This window comes from Primulina eburnea, chromosome 15 (genome assembly GCF_022965805.1).
Source record: "Primulina eburnea isolate SZY01 chromosome 15, ASM2296580v1, whole genome shotgun sequence".
In the NCBI taxonomy this organism is placed as follows: Eukaryota; Viridiplantae; Streptophyta; class Magnoliopsida; order Lamiales; family Gesneriaceae; genus Primulina; species Primulina eburnea.
The window spans coordinates 6,305,313-6,323,367 of record NC_133115.1 but is presented as its reverse complement, the minus strand read 5'-3'; the positions used below and the strand labels follow the sequence as shown (position 1 = coordinate 6,323,367).

General features: G+C 37.3%; 1 protein-coding gene and 1 long non-coding RNA gene across 2 annotated transcripts; both read left to right on the top strand.

The window, feature by feature from the left end:
- The first annotated feature begins 6,447 nt into the window (after nt 1–6,447).
- Nucleotides 6,448–10,972, top strand: LOC140815419 (uncharacterized). Its single transcript, XM_073174535.1, has 8 exons — nt 6,448–7,771; nt 7,919–8,296; nt 8,899–8,967; nt 9,126–9,178; nt 9,308–9,421; nt 9,521–9,710; nt 10,107–10,468; nt 10,748–10,972. The coding sequence occupies exons 1-8, from the start codon at nt 6,448–6,450 to the stop codon at nt 10,970–10,972; spliced, it is 2,715 nt and encodes a 904-aa protein (XP_073030636.1).
- Nucleotides 10,973–11,416: 444 nt separating this feature from the next.
- LOC140815727 (uncharacterized) lies at nt 11,417–12,806 on the top strand. Its single transcript, XR_012114386.1, has 3 exons — nt 11,417–11,555; nt 12,081–12,140; nt 12,670–12,806. It is a non-coding gene; the product is annotated as an uncharacterized lncRNA (long non-coding RNA).
- The last annotated feature ends 5,249 nt before the right edge of the window (nt 12,807–18,055 follow it).

The window sequence follows — 18,055 nt, the reverse complement described above, 5'->3', positions numbered from 1 at the left end:
GCCCCGTCGCTCTTATCTGCATCACATGAAATAACTGAAATGAGTATAAAACTAAGCAAATGAAACTCTTACATAGCAATGGATACATAGCATACTCTGAAAATCATGACTTTGAAAACAATAAATACCATCAACTCTGAAATATGAATATCATAGCATGACTAATAATAACGATGGTATTTCTCTTTTCTCTGGTATGGATTGACATCTATATAGTATCTCTGTCTCTTACCTATATCCCATCGATATAAATCGATAACTCTGAGGGATATAAGCCTATGGTCGTTGATCAACTAATTGCATGCAATATCTGACTATGTATCTATCAATCCATAAATCATTTGAATTCTCTCTTTGGCATTTTATCAAACACTTTGAATACTCTATTCTCTTGTATTCCCTTTTAAACAATTGAGGCATATACAAGCCTCTACTAAACAACACAATGAGTCAATACATACTATGAATTAAATGGAATGGAATAAAATAATAAAACTCTTGAAATACAATACATATACTTTCATGTGAGCACAATGAATGAAATTCCACTTACAACCAATTGGAACACTTGGTTTTAAACCTTGGTTGAATTCCTACAACAATAAACCATATATTGTATCATGAACATCTCAATAATCATAATCCCATAACAATTAATCCATAAAACCAATACCATCAACAAACCCATAACATCTCTCACACCAAAACCAAAGAATAACTATACCAAAATGCTTACCTTAGCTCCTAGAATCCAAGAGAACCTTGCTCTCACAACAATAGTCCAACTAGGAGCTTGAATCAAAGGCACAAAATGAAGGAAATGTAAGAACCCTAGCTCCAAGGAGAGAAAAATCGAGAATGAGGGGAAAAGAAATGAGAGAAATGCACCAACTCATGACTTATAATCCCTTAAAACCGAAAAACACGCTTCTACTGTTCATGCACTGCGGGTGCGCTCCAACATACACCGCGGGTGCGCTATGCCTTCGGCATTCCAACCAAAATCAGAAAACGTCGACCGCGGGTGCGCTGCAAAATGCACCGCGGGTGCGCTTTTGTTTCGGCCAATACACCGCAGGTGCGCTACACACAGCACTGCGGGTGCGCTACACACAGCACTGCGGGTGCGCTGAGGCTACGGGAAAACAACCAAAATTCTAGAGCATGAGACCGCGGGTGCGGTGCCTTCCTTGACCGCGGGTGCGGTCCCCTCGGTATTCAACAACCAACTCTACGCAACAAAGATCGAATCGAAACGCTGATACAAAACAACAACACATCAACTAATATAAACAACACCACAAAACAATTATAACTAACAATACTATAACCCATAAACACAACTCTTAACATCACAACTATACTTAAACTTAACTAAATAGTCTACAAACGTAGGAAATCTTAGACCGTACCGTTCACCAGGCTTGGCTATTACAGCTAGGGCGGGAAAATTCTTCTGCCTCAACGCGCCTACCTCGGTTCCGGTGCATTTTTCATCATGAACACGCTAAGGCGGACGTTTTGACCTGTCCTAGCGCGTTTCTCTCGATTTTCGTCTTCAATCCCTCGTTTTTCCTCAATATCCTACTAATCACCCCACACACATGCAAAACGCTTATTAGACATAATAAATAAGAAGAACAACGAAATATAAATGAAATCTCACTAAACATGCATTAATGAGTCTCGAAATGACACAATAAAAATACGCAAGAAAGATGCCTCTCAACCCCACACACTAACCTTTTGACGAGCAAAATATGTTAAACGATATAACAAAACAAGAAGAATCTCAACAGTGCGTTCATGGTTCTGATTTGCCTCAGCGAAGTTCCAACACATCCTTTGTGATAAACAATGTCTTAAAATATTACTACTTTAATATTTGCTAAAAAATTTGGAATTTTCTTATTAAATAATTTATTATAAACATGACTTGTAAAATAAAATAACGGTCATTACGCATACCAAACAAAGTTAAAATTAAAACTCTATCATTTTTAAATACCACAACCATAAAAATCCCAAGTTAAAACATCCACCATAATTTGAAAAGGTTGAACATAATATAAAAAGTTTCAATCTGCTAGTCGCCAAAACCAACGAAATAAAGTCAGAGTAAATAGTTTTAAAATTTGTATAATAACTCTTGTGAACTACAAGGTCAACGAGTTTTCAACCACTGGCCCGGTCCTGCTCACTGGTTACCACCTCCCGTCTCCTCAACTACACCATCTGCATCGGTCAAGTCTAGTGAGTCTAATGACTCAGCATGCATAAACCGTGAATAACAAGTAATACATAATACAATTCATGTAATTTAAACATAGCTCGTACATAGCATGATATAAGCATAAATATGTATCACGCAACTTCCTGAATAAGTATTTTCATAAAAATCATATTTTCGTGCTCATCATAGTAATCGTAATCGAAAATCATTTTGCGTAGAGTTTTGTTCAATATAAGTGGCCATAACATAAATTATTTGATCAAACTAACCACAGTACTAGGCCGACATGGATCATCTCAGCCTTTGGACTGGATGTCCATTCCCTAACATAACATAATTCCTCCGAAGAGGTTGGAGAGGTCCTGGACACAGTTTTGGCTTGCAAACCAGTAACATAATTTGGCCACAAGACAAATCGCATACCTCAAAAAATAAATATTTTGCACGTCACACATACTTACGAAAATCGTTAAAATCGTTGGATCGTCCTCGGACATATTGCTACCACATCCTAAAATAATAACCCAAAACAGCCCCTAAAGTGCATTCGGACATGTACTACTCCCGAATTAAATATAACCACTTAGGACGTACCAATCGACTCGACATGCGACCCACACATAAAATACTTCCTAACCTACTGCCCAAGGCCCTAAACCAGCATCGAACCATGCCCGAACCCCGTACCATACACAACAAGCCATGAAGACACAAGCTGCTCAAAGAGTGACACTATATCACTTACGTGTACAGTACAACTTCTTATCAAGACCCTTAGTTATAACTTAAGACCCTGGTTCAGCCCGTTCCAGTCCATGCACATGCACAACCCCTTAGCATCACAAAACCGAAAGCCTTAAGTCGTGCCCCTCTTTCATGCGCGTAACCTATACTCACGGTTCCAGTAGCTTTGCCACCCACCCAACCATACCCTAACAAACCCATACCAGGCCTAGCATGGGAACCTAAGACCCCGCCTAGACCCTATGTAAGGCCCGAGAATTTGATTACCATAATCTGAAATGATTTGGTGAGAATTGATATTTTTATAGACGGAAACGATTCGACCGGAAAAACGGAAAAAAACACGAATTTTGTGCGAGGACAGTACACCTCGCGCATATGCGCGACACTGATGCGCGCATATGCGCCAGATGGGCAGAAGACCTCGCGCATATGCACGAGGAGTGTGCGCGCATATGCGCGAGTGGTGTGGAGGGACTTGTGCGTAACCAGAAGGTCTCGCGCATATGCGCGGCTCGTGTGTGCGCATATGCGCGAGCAGTCCAGTAGCCAAGGTGAAAAACAGAGAGTTGGGCGCACATGCGCGGCGTAGAAGCGCGCATATGCACGAGTGTTAATGCACCGAGACAATAGGTCTCGCGCATATGCGCGGGGCTGAGGCGCGCATATGCGCGAGGCATGCAGAACATAAAATCGACATTTGGCTCACTATGAAACTTGGTATATATATGTGTATAACAAGTGTATCTTCAGAATTCAAGAACGAAGGAAATCGAAAAGCTTCCGAGGAGATTTTCTTCAATTTGAGAAATTGCAAGTTACGAAAGATCCGCACGTCTGATTTGAAATCCGAGTATAGCACCGAGTTCCTAGCGACGACAGCTACAACTGGACGTAAGTTTTGTTACGTTTAGATACGATTTGAAATTATGATATTGTCAGAATCGAGTATAAATCACATATGGTGTTTCTGATATAGTAGACATCGTATAATTGAAGTCAGATTGAAGAACAAACTGTGTATGTAATTGTTATGATTTTCTGAAATGATATGACTGAGATTGTACAGATTTGAGACTATGATATGTTATGGCTGAGATTATGATTGTATAAATATTTATTATGCCTCGTGGTATTATATCTGTGAAGTTGATATTGCTGGGATTATTGAGATTGTATTGTTATACCGTCGAAACATAAGTGGATTAATATCGATTAGATTCAGTATTGATTATGATTGTATCATTTGATCGTGACATTGATCAGAATAGTTTTGCACAACTCGAGTTGGATTCGACTTGAGTTTCCAAAAATCACATACTTTATGTTATTGCATTGTTATTTGCAATTGAGTGTGATTGATATATGTGGTCTACGGATGTAATGCCTGAAATAAATATCACAAGTTGTTGATTTAGTAATGTGAGATTACTAAATAATTAATGATTTTTAAAGAATAAAATATGACATATCTTGGTCATATGAAGTCCAAATGATTTGAAATTTGGATATAACGTAGAACACTCAAAGATATAGATGTTTCATGTTTTGAGTTTTGACAAATTTAATCGTTTGACTGATCCAAAGAGATATACCGGTGTCAAAATGTTAAATATTATTTTATTAATATAATATAATATAATATTAAAATTTTTACAAAAAAAGAAAAAACAAAAAGTGGATAAATTTGAAACTCACGAACGTTAGTTTCATTCATTTGGCCAGAATACATTTGACAGAGGGAGGAAATAACATTTTGATTTTTTTTTCGATCGTGCGACTTATCGGTTTATCCAATCGACGAATCGACTTCAGTTCTGGGATCGTTGACACGAGGTCTTCGATTTAAGGTATAAATTTTATAGTTTTGGTGATGTTTGAAATTCGTCGATATCTGGAATAAATCCGATAAATTGTTAAATCATACTGAAATTGAAGATTGTTGAATAGTGTATAATCTTAACGAAGTAGAGAAGATTATAGTGATGTTGTTTAGAATTATTCTTAATTTATTATAATTAGGGATTTTTAATCGTTGGATTGAGATTGGAGAGATGTTTGTCAGTTGTTATTAATTCTGATTGTAAATTCGGAGTCTACGAAGTATAGGCTACACGTTGATATAAAGTTTTCGTAATTTGACGGATGTTGTAAAATAGCCTATTATTTGAAGTAAATTAATTAGGGTGTATTTGATGGTAGTATTGTGAATTAAATACACCAGAATATTAAATTGTTGAGCGATAATAATTTATAATCGAGTTTTATATTTTGTTAAATTAATTGTTGTTGGGCTATTTGATGTGATATATTGAGGCTGTTATGATTATGTTGATACAGTGACAATTATCTGATATTGTTGTTGAATTATTTAGATACATCACAAGCCTCAGGATCAAAGAAATAGTCAGATTGTATATACACTCGATTATCAGGTACGTGTTGACGTACGAGCATATGTTGTTATTGTTTAGTATTGATGAATACTATTGTGTTGAACGATGATAAATCACCGGAATTGGGTGATTTGATATTATATTTGTTGTTGTTTATTATTGTTGATATTGTTGACTATCGTTGTTGGGAGACTTCTCGTTGATGTTGTTATTCGTTCGACGATATTGCTGTCGCCGGTGTTGGGGTGCGACGTATCGTCGATGTTGTTGTTCGTTCGACGATATTGCTATCACCGGTGTTGGGGTGCGACGTATCGTCGATGTTGTTGTTCGTTCGACGATATTGCTGTCGCCGGAGTTGGGGTGCGACGTATCGTCGATGTTATTGTTGCAGTGTGATGTTGTTGAGGTTGTTGATGGCTGATTGTCCAGAAACAGCAAAGGGGGTATTTCTGTTATCATTTCAGTTATATCTTATGTTGTTGTTAATATAACTGTTATGTATTACGATGATGATTGTTGTATATGCTCACCCTTTGGGGGCTGTTTCTGTTGGACAGGTTACAGGACTATGCATGAGACACGATAGTGGTGAAGGACTAGGTGTGTCTAGTCAAACAGTCCTGTAGTTGATAGTAGATAGAGACAGTATAGCTTATTGTCTTATTTGAGTTGTATGTGTGTATTTATTATACTGTTTCTGCTGCATTGACGTAGATAGTGTGGTGATTGCACTATTTTTGTCGTATATGCATTATATTATTACGTCGTCAAAAAGAAATTTTTTATGCATATGACGTCACATGTTGCATGATTACGTGGCGAGGTTTGGGGCGCCACATTTGGTGGTATCAGAGCATATGTTAGATGTTTGGGATGGTTAAGAGTTGGGTTTGTGATGAGAGAGTAGGATGACGATATTATCTGCGTGTGTCTGTGAATTTGACTTGTTATTGATGATTTCTCGATGAGATTGATTGTTCTTTAGTTGCGTGTGCTTTCGTATGAAAGGTGTAATGATGAATACTGGATTGTAATTGTTAAATGTTATGATTAACAATTTGATTTCCAGTTATGGCAGCTAGAGAACAGGTACATCCACGCGAGGAAACAGACGAGGTTGACAGTGGGTTTGGACAGATGATTCCATTGCCACCTCCTCCTATGGGACAGGCACCTGCAGATCAGCCTTTATTGCCTGGTGAGTTGACTTTGGCACGGTTTAGCAGTTATCTTCCACCGAGATTTGATAGTTCTGAGACTGGTGAGCGAGCAGATGAGTGGATTGAGAGGATAGAGCAGATATTTGTGACCGCTCCGTGTGCTAGGTCTGCTTGGTTACGATTGGCTACATTTCAGCTTTCGCGGAATGTATTATTGTGGTGGCAGACGACTGAGACCAGATTGAGAGCCCAGGGCCGTACTGTTGATTGGGATATGTTCCGATCTCGTTTTCTTGATAAATATTTTTCTATAGCAGCCAGACAAAAGAAAGAGAGAGAATTCGAGGATTTGAGACATGGCAGTATGTCTGTTGCTGAGTACGAGTCTCGGTATTCTGCATTGCTGAAATATGTGCCACATGTTGCTACGAATGTTCATGCTAAGATGAGGCACTTCTTGAAAGGGTTGAAGTTAGAGTTGTTTGATCGTGTTCAGTCAAACAACCCGGTATCATTTGAGGATGCAGTGACGAGGGCTGAGATGGCTGAGTTGGTTATGCAGGAGTATGGGGCTCAGGGACGATTATCAGAGCCGACTAGTGAGTCATTGCGACCACATGGACAGTCTTTTAAATATCAGAAGGGTTCATCTTCTTCATCCTCATCTGGGAAGCGCCGATTTGATTCACGACGTGTTGAGAGTCGTGGGAGCAGTTCTCAGTCTGTTCAGGGGCAGAGAGGAGAGTCCAGAGCATTGAGATGTTTTCGTTGTGGAGGACCCCATCTGATCAGAGAGTGTACACAGACCGAGATCACATGTTTTGAGTGTGGCGGTGTGGGCCATATAGCCAGACAGTGTCCTAGTCATGAGCGACAGCGAGAGCCTAGGAGTGCTAGAGGTAGATCCTCAGAGAGAGGAGGACGACAGCCTCAACAGTTTACACCACGACCTTCTGGAGGACAGCCACGTATACAGGGAGCTAGTCCGCCTCAGGCACATGTTTATGCTTTGACACGAGAGCAGGCAGAGGAGGCACGAGAGGAGATGATAGCGGGTAAGTGTTATTTATGTTCTTATCCTGCTTATATTCTTATTGATATTGGTGCCTCGCATACATTTATATCGAAGAGGTTTGCGGTTGAGCATCATATGCGCTCGTCTCCATTGTCTATGCCTCTTTCTGTTTCGACACCTTCTGGAGATGATATATCAGTTGTATCTATGATATCAGATGGTATTATTTCTTATGAGGGCTATGAGCTGAGATCTGATATGATTATTCTAGAGATGACTGATTTTGATTGTATTGTGGGAATTAATGTGCTGAGGAGATATTGTGCGACAGTTGATTGTTATCAGCGGGTGGTATATTTTTATACAGATGAGAAAGAGCGTTGGACATTTTATGGGAAGGGTTCTCGTCCCCGTGTTCCGTTGGTATCTGCCATCCGGATGTCTCGGTTATTGGAGCATGGGCATGAGGGTTATCTTATTTATGCTGTAGATGTGACACAGAAGAAGAAAGAGGTGGGAATAGAGGACATACCTATAGTTGCTGAGTTTACCGATGTATTTCCTGATGAGATTCCAGGCTTCCCACCAGCTCGTGAGGTGGAGTTTGGGATCGAGTTGATGCCAGGTACTTCCCTTATTTCTCGTACTCCTTACAGAATGGCACCAGCAGAGTTGAGAGAGTTGAAAGCCCAGTTGCAGGACTTGCTGGACAAGGGATACATTCGCCCTAGTGTATCGCCTTGGGGTGCACCAGTACTATTTGTTAGAAAGAAAGATGGAACAATGCGACTTTGTATTGACTATCGACATCTGAATAAGGTAACGATTAAGAATAAATATCCTCTCCCTCGTATTGATGATTTGTTTGATCAGTTACAGAGAACCTCGGTATATTCGAAGATTGATTTGAGGTCAGGATATCATCAGATACGAGTTAGAGAGGAGGATATTCAGAAGACAACATTCAGGACCAGATATGGGCATTATGAGTTTTTGCTTATGCCGTTTGGGTTGACGAATGCTCCAGCTGTGTTCATGAGTTTGATGAATAGGGTATTTCAGCCTTTTCTCGATCGATTTGTTATTGTGTTCATTGATGATATATTGATATATTCCAGGAGTGAGGCTGAGCATGCAGGGCACTTGCGTTCAGTATTACAGGTGTTGCGAGATAGACAGTTGTATGCCAAACTCAGTAAGTGTGAGTTTTGGTTGGATCGAGTGGTCTTCTTGGGTCATGTTATATTGAGAGATGGGATTTCTGTTGATGCAACGAAGGTCGAAGCCGTGTTACAGTGATCTGCACCTACATCTGTACCTGAGATTCGTAGTTTCTTGGGTTAGCAGGTTATTATCGTCGATTTATCGAGGGATTTTCAAAGATTGCTAGACCTCTGACACAGTTGACTCAGAAAGGTGTGCGATTTCAGTGGTCTGAAGCATGTGAAAAGAGTTTTTAGGAGTTGAAGCACCGACTCACGACTGCACCGGTGTTATCAATTCCTACAGAAAACGAGAGGTTTGTTGTTTATACTGATGCATCATTACATGGTTTGGGATGTGTTTTGATACAGGATCGACATGTTGTGGCATATGCCTCGAGACAGCTGAAACCACACGAAACAAGGTACCCCCCGTGCATGACTTGGAGTTAGCAGCCATTATCTTTGCCTTGAAGATATGGCGACACTATTTATATGGTACTTCGTTTACGATTTATACTGATCATAAGAGCTTGAGATTTCTGTTTACACAGACAGAGTTGAATATGAGACAGAGACGTTGGCTAGATTTGCTAAAGGATTATGATTGTGAGATTGAATATCATCCTGGTCGAGCAAATCTTACAGCTGATGCACTGAGTCGTAAAGTGAGTTGTACGGCAGAGGATGTGGGTCGCTTATCAGCTATGATGATGTCTTGTTGTTCCTTGGGATATGATTTTGATATCTCGATGACTACTATCCAGGTATCTACCTTATTAGCTGAACCTGATATATATGGTTGTATTCGTGATGCACAAATGACAGATGAGAGAGTTCAGCGATGGAAGGAGTTGGTTTCTCGGAAACAAGATACTAGTTTTAGAGTGGCTGATGATGGCAGTTTGAGGATGAATGATAGATGGGTAGTTCCTGATATATCTGAGTTGCGTCAGGGTCTGTTGCGGCGTGCACATTGTAGTCGATATTCTATCCACCCTGTTGGCAAGAAGATGTATAAGGATCTACGCTCTCAGTTTTGGTGGAAGGGAATGAAACGTGATGTGATTGATTTTGTACGTCGATGTCTCAATTGTCAACAAATCAAAGCTGAGAGGAGAAGGCCGGGAGGTGAATTGAGGAGTTTAGAAGTACCGACTTGGAAATGAGAACACATATCGATGGATTTTGTGACTCATTTGCCAAGAAGCACTGGAACTATTGATGCTATTTGGGTGATTGTTGATCGATTGACGAAAGTTGCACATTTTATACCCTATAGCATGAGTGGTACGTACTTGACGATGGCACAGTTGTATATACGAGAGATTGTACGACTGCATGGGATTTCAGTGTCTATTATATCTGAAAGAGATCCTCGATTTACTTCTCATTTTTGGGAAGGATTGCAGACTGCGATGGGGACAGAGTTGAGATTGAGTACAGCTTATCATCCTCAGACAGATGGTCAGACTGAGCGTACTATTCAGACGCTGGAGGATATGTTGCGTGCTTATGTTATGGATTTTAAATCTGCTTGGCAGTCATCTATTCCATTGGTAGAGTTTGCGTATAACAATAGTTATCAGAGTAGTATTCAGATGGCTCCATTCGAGGCATTGTATGGGAGACGTTGTAAATCTCTGTTATACTGGGATGATGTTGATCGAGCTGCAGTCACAGGTCCTGATATGATTCATGAGATGCAACAGAAAGTAAAGTTAATACAGCAGTGATTGAAAGCAGCTCAAGACAGACATGCCGCCTATGCAAATAAAAGACGAAGACCCTTAGAGTTTCAGCAGGGCGATCGAGTATTTTTGAAAGTGTCTCCTTTTCGTGGCACAATGCGATTTGGCATGAAAGGAAAGTTGGCACCGAGGTATGTTGGCCCGTATGAGATATTGCAGCGGATAGGCACTTTGGCTTATTGATTGCCTCTACCTTCATCTTTATGTGGTATTCATGATGTGTTTCATGTGTCGATGTTGCAGAAGTATGAGCCAGACCCTTCACATGTATTGGATATTTCTGAGGTTCAGTTAGATCCTGATGTGTCTTATGTTGAGAGACCAGTTTGTATTTTGGATCGATCTGAACGAAAGCTTCGTAGTAAGCTTATACCTATGGTGAAGGTTCAGTGGGAGCATAGAGGTGTCGAAGAGGCCACTTGGGAGACAGAGCGGCATATGAGGGAGCTCTACCCCTACTTATTCTGATGGTATGACGTATCTCTTTTTTATGCATGTTATTACTGTTGTTGATTAATTTCGGGGTCGAAATTCATTTAAGGGGGTAGAAATGTAATGCCTGAAATAAATATCACAAGTTGTTGATTTAGTAATGTGAGATTACTAAATAATTAATGATTTTTAAAGAATAAAATATGACATATCTTGGTCATATGAAGTCCAAATGATTTGAAATTTGGATATAACGTAGAACACTCAAAGATATAGATGTTTCATGTTTTGAGTTTTGACAAATTTAATCGTTTGACTGATCCAAAGAGATATACCGGTGTTAAAATGTTAAATATTATATATTATATTATATTATATTATATTATTTTATTAATATAATATAATATAATATTAAAATTTTTTAAAAAAAAGAAAAAACAAAAAAAGTGGATAAATTTGAAACTCACGAACGTGAGTTTCATTCATTTGGCCAGAATACATTTGACAGAGGGAGGAAATAACATTTTGATTTTCTTTTCGATCGTGCGACTTATCGGTTTATCCAATCGACGAACCGACTTCAGTTCTTGAATCTTTGACACGAGGTCTTCGATTTAAGGTATAAATTTTATAGTTTTGGTGATGTTTGAAATTCGTCGATATCTGGAATAAATCCGATAAATTGTTAAATCATACTGAAATTGAAGATTGTTGAATAGCGTATAATCTTAACGAAGTAGAGAAGATTATAGTGATGTTGTTTAGAATTATTCTTAATTTATTATAATTAGGGATTTTTAATCGTTGGATTGAGATTGGAGAATTGTTTGTCAGTTGTTATTAATTCTGATTGTATATTCGGAGTCTACGAAGTATAGGATACACGTTGATATAAAGTTTTCGTAATTTGACGGATGTTGTAAAATAGCCTATTATTTGAAGTAAATTAATTAGGGTGTATTTGATGGTAGTATTGTGAATTAAATACACCAGAATATTAAATTGTTGAGCGATAATAATTTATAATCGAGTTTTATATTTTGTTAAATTAATTGTTGTTGGGCTATTTGATGTGATATATTGAGGCTGTTATGATTATGTTGATACAGTGACAATTATCTGATATTGTTGTTGAATTATTTAGATACATCACAAGCCTCAGGATCAAAGAAATAGTCAGATTGTATATACACTCGATTATCAGGTACGTGTTGACGTACGAGCATATGTTGTTATTGTTTATTGATGAATACTATTGTGTTGAACGATGATAAATCACCGGAATTGGGTGATTTGATATTATATTTGTTGTTGTTTATTATTGTTGATATTGTTGACTATCGTTGTTGGGAGACTTCTCGTTGATGTTGTCACGTTGATGTTGTTCGTTCAACGATATTGCTGTCGCCGGTGTTGGGGTGCGACGTATCATGGATGTTGTTATTCGTTCGACGATATTGCTGTCGCCGGTGTTGGGGTGCGACGTATCGTCGATGTTGTTATTCGTTCGACGATATTGCTGTCGCCGGTGTTGGGGTGCGATGTATCGTCGATGTTATTGTTGCAGTGTGATGTTGTTGAGGTTGTTGATGGCTGATTGTCCAGAAACAGCAAAGGGGGTATTTCTTTTATCATTTCAGTTATATCTTATGTTGTTGTTAATATAACTGTTATGTATTACGATGATGATTGTTGTATATGCTCACCCTTTGGGGGCTGTTTCTGTTGGGCAGGTTACAGGACTATGCGTGAGACAGGATAGTGGTGAAGGATTAGGTGTGTCTAGTCAAACAGTCCTGTAGTTGATAGTAGATAGAGACAGTATAGCTTATTGTCTTATTTGAGTTGTATGTGTGTATTTATTATACTGTTTCTGCTACATTGACGTAGATAGTGTGGTGATTGCACTATTTTTGTTGTATATGCATTATATTATTACGTCGTCGAAAAGAAATTTTTTATGCATATGACGTCTCATGTTGCATGATTACGTGGCGAGGTTTGGGGCGCCACAACGGAAGTATAGACAATGTATGTATTGAGTCATAGGCGGATGTGCCTAGTCGTATACATTTGATCTCGTGACAGGGGTGCTTGATTGTGATGGAATCGTCACTGGCCCATTTCACATTGTCACCGAGGTTTGGCTATATCGAAGTGGATAGAATTGGAGTTTCTTCTATTATTGATGTTTGATATGGATGCTAGGGTCGATAGGCCCAGTCTGTGGCTGAGTCGCCAAGACACCGAACGTTTGGCTATATCGGAGTGGATGGAATTGGAGTTTCTTCTATTACTGGTGTTCGATATTGAAAGAGCCAAAGTTCGTGAATAAGAACATTGCAACACCCCGATCGGGAGTGTAGGTGAGTGTATGTTCTTATCCCGAACGGGATCCCTAGATTAGGATTGAGTCGAGTCAGAGTCGAAGAGTCACAGAGTGTGATTCGGAGTTTGTATTGAGTTATGTTTCTGATTTGATACATATTCAGAGTATGATTTACAATTTTATATTGATTCATGTTTTTGATTTTGATACATGTTCTGAATATCTATTTCATGCTTTATGTTATTTATATGAAATACATGTATACATGATTTATACTGGGAATATAATTCTCACTGGAGTTATCCGGCTGTTGTCGTGTTTGTATGTGTGCATGGCAACAGGTGGGACAGGATCGGATCAGGGTCGAAGAGATGGAGAGAGAGAGATCATGACTAGAGTGGAGACTACAGACTTGGACTAAAGATAGGGTTGAACACTTGACATGTAGTTGTCAAACCTTGGTTTTAAATGAATGTAATATATATCGTACAGAGTTTGTACTTTTATACTGATATGTATATATTAGATTAATTCCATTACGTTCCGCATGTTTAAAAAAAATTTAGACCATGTTTACTATAATGAATTAAATTGTCCCAATGATGATTAGGATGGTGATTAGCGTCCGGGTCCCCACACCCTAGCCACGAGCCTTGGTCCAGCCTACAACCAAAACCCGACGCCCATGCCGCGGACCTGCCCTTATGCCCGTCCATGTGCTCTATTTTTCAACCGAACCAGTTGACCAATTTAAGCTCGAGAAAATGTACAGCAATACGAATTTGACCGTTGCAATATCAGAAACAATACAAAACTTTCCAAACGGTCATATTCTTGTGTCTATCATATATATATATATATATATATATATATATATATATATATATATATATATATATATATCATTATTGGGACCTATAAATACAACATCTTGAAGATCAAACAAAACTTTGAAAATGATTCAAAGTATGGGCAGTTAACATGAAGAAATCTGCTAGTTGAGAGCACAAACCCTTGTATGATAATACATTTGAGATGTACATTGTAAATGATAAATTCCTCACACATATACAAAAGAGTTGAACTTCAAAGTTTAGTTGAGTGAGTCTTCACACAAAGACATTAAATATTGTGCTTGTAGTCTTGGCATAAGAGACGTTAAACATTATGTGGATTGTGTTGTTGCAGCCTACAATCGAGTGTGTGCTAGGATTTTCAATTAGGCAAGAGATAAGTCCTAATTTGAAATGAGTTTGTACAAGGTGTTGTATAAATCAAAGTCTTCTAGTGGATCCTTCCCAAGGGGAAAAAGGGATGACATAAGAGTTGTTAATCTCCAAACATCCATAAACAAATTTATGTATATTTATTTATTCCATTTCCTTATCATTTCCATTGTTTGTAAAGATGTATTGTTGAAGCATTTTATGTGTTCTTCAAATACAAAAATATCGCATGCCAGGTGTTTGATAAAATGCTTCAACCAAAATATTTTTATTCATTCAACTTGCATATATTTTAAATGCTTTACAAAATGTATAATCGGTTTCTACGAAGGATTATATTGAGTATCTTCCGCTTGGTTTGAAAACCAAACTCGATTTAAATTAATCGGTGTTCAATATTTCAACAACTAAGCTATTGTATCTCAATGATGATATCCTTAATCGATCATGTCTTAAATGTAGAACTTGACAGAGAAAATTCATGGCGGAAGCAATAAACAAATGTTTAACAAAAAAAATACACATACATGTCATAAATTGAATGTAGTGAAACAATTATTTAGCAAAATAATACTAATTGATCCAATATATTTTGATTCAATTATTTATTTTTATTTAAACCCACTGATAATGGATAAAGGTGTGAAACACATATATTGCATTGGCTATTTATTTGGATATAGTAGAATACGTTGATGAACAGAATTCGGCAATGGTAGAGACGTGCTAGTACTTTTACACTCGAAATTTGATTTCAAAGTATGAAAAGATATTGGCTCTAAGCGATATGTTTGTCGCACTGTAGTCACATCAACAACTATCATGAATAATAGATGTGGAGCTTTTTTTAACTTGGTAGTTGTAGTAGTACTTGAGAATGAAAACTATTTAGGATGTTTTGTACAATACATCAAATTAAATAAATGATTGTTTTGCCGATAAAGTATTGTTTAACATTGCATTTTGGATATAAGTCATAATATTGTAAAAGATACTTACGATTTTCACCGATGTTATGAGTTGATTCTTGAATCATTGTAGTTGGAGCAACAAAGTTACTATTACCCAGATTAGACTCATATGGAATTGCTGATCTCTCATTATCTTGTCTCTTTCGATAATTTGTATGACGGCGAGCCAATTCCATGCTTTTTGCATCCTCATTCATTGATCTTCGTTGGTACGTTGGGACAATCTCCAATTTATTTGTTGATCTATTGAACAATATTTGCATATTGTACGTGTGTTGTGCATTTAGCACAATAAAAGTATCACTTATAGACCATGTAAATATTTTTTGAACTACGTATATAAAATGCTGGTTTGAAGTAGAAATAGAGGAATTCAAATCCATTCTTCTCATTTGGTGATTTGGTCGACGTTGAGCAAGGTAAGATTGTCATCATTGTTGGGTCATAGAATGTATTCTTTCACGTTCATTATGCGTTAGCATTTTTCGCCTTTCAATGATGTAAGAGCAGAATTAAGAATTTGTCATGTCCTACATAGAATTATAGACCAATAGTTAATGTGCTTATGAAAATGAGAAAATAATATTGGAATACATTTCAGGAAAATTTAAATGATTATTTTTTCATGTACGTACATAACATTGTCGTCAACTATTTGAGGCTATATTTGACCTATATATTATCGTTTTTGTCTAAATATGAAAAATATAAAAAAAGTATATATATAAATGTTATTGTATTATGTTGATTGATCATGAATATAATTGATTCTTAAAATAAAAACACAATTTTTTTTTATAATTTTCCATGACACAGTATTAAAATGTTTACTTGAAATTTAGAATGAAAAAATAACATATCTATGGCGATCTTTGTTGTTGATTTGCGACGTCATTTTGAATAGAAACGTGTTATTGACATTGTTGTTTGGTCTGTGTTCTCCCGAACTCGTGTATTCCATTTTTCAATGTTTAGGTATCTGCAAGAGTGTTGGAAACTAAATTTCGAAAGTTTGACAAACTGGCCGTTTAATAGATTAAACTAACTGATCAAGAAGACTGATAGACACTGATCTAAAATACGCAAATATCGGTTGCCACTAACTGAAGATTAATACATAGACTTTCAAATGCAACTGAACAAAAAAACTGAACTGCGCAGATAACTGACTGATCAGTTGAAGCTGATCAGTAACTACAATCAGTCGTGAGCTTATCAGCTACATCCTACCAACTGATCTTTCAGTAGTACACATCACAGTTAAGGAACCGACAATTATACGAAAGCTGACTGCAACAAGTAGTATGATTGCCACATTTCAGAAAAACTACAGTGTACGACTGTCAGAAGAATGTTGACGTAGCAAACAACGGATATAAAGTTTTATATCGTATTTAATATTACCGTTGGAGGAAAAACCTATAAATAGGAGAAACTCTCCGAATCTTACTCTACGAATCAATCCGATCGATATACTATCAACTGAGCTGTTACTCTGCTGAAATCTTTGCAAACTTCAAACGTCACGCTTATTGAATACATTCATAGTATTCAAGGCTATACTTTAATTTTACAAGCACAAAATGTTATTATCATAATACTTGATCTTGAAGAGATAAGTTGTACTAAATTATTTCAGTCAAGTGAGTACTGTAAACTGTTTTGTAACTAAAAGTTTCAGTTTGTCATTATTAAGTCCAAAACTGAAGGGGATCTGTACAACTCTTTGTATCGATCAAAGCCTTTTAGTGAATATCCTATCTTTGTGATAGAAGGAGTGACGTAAGAGTGTTTGAAATCTCTGAACATCCATAAAATCTCGTGTCTTCTTATTTCAGTTTTATTCTATCTATCACTCAGTTTATTTCCGTACATTTATTGTTAACTAGACATCCATAAAATCTCGTGTCTTCTTATTTCAGTTTTATTCTATCTATCAGTCAGTTTATTTCTGTACATTTATTGTTAACTGATTGATATCGACTTACAAGATTCCCAAGTATCAATTTATCACTAAACTGACTCATCAAAAGAGAAAATGTTGTGAAAATTGTTAGTGTTTATTCAACACTCCCATTCTAAACACTCTCCCACCTTTATCCGATCCTGTCAAGTGATATCAGAGCAGTTGAATCTTGTTCCTGAATATTCCAATATACAAACTGATTACCATGTTTTCATTCAACAAAATTTCAATGTTCTCCAGAGAAGATTTTGATGATTGGAAAATCAAAATACAGGCTCATCTAGCTGTACAAGACGATGACATGTGGTACGTTATTACAGACAGAGCCATGAAAATATTTAAGACAAACAATGATGTTGCCATAACTGATGGGGAACCACACCACATTGAAAAACCCCGAGATAATGGACAGCTGAAGACAAGAGAAAAGCCAACTTGGGCAACGTGGCTAAAGACATTTTGTAAAAAACGTGGATAAAGTCACTTTCATCAAAATAAAAATGTGCAAAACTGCTAAGGAAATCTAGGAGAAATCGATTCACCTCTGCGAAGGAAATGAGCAAACCAAGGAGAATAAACTATTTTTTGCTGTTCAAAAATTCGAAAATATCAAGATGAATATTGGAC

What these genes read in the sequence shown, in the direction of transcription:
- LOC140815419 (XM_073174535.1), top strand. Translation starts at nt 6,448, where the DNA reads ATGGCAGCTAGAGAACAGGTACATCCACGCGAGGAAACAGACGAGGTT. An exon ending in CCCTAGTGTATCGCCTTGGG is followed by an intron (nt 8,297 to 8,898) that starts GTGCACCAGTAC and finishes TTGGGTTAGCAG; the next exon opens with GTTATTATCGTCGATTTATC. An exon ending in CTGATGCACTGAGTCGTAAA is followed by an intron (nt 9,422 to 9,520) that starts GTGAGTTGTACG and finishes ACTACTATCCAG; the next exon opens with GTATCTACCTTATTAGCTGA.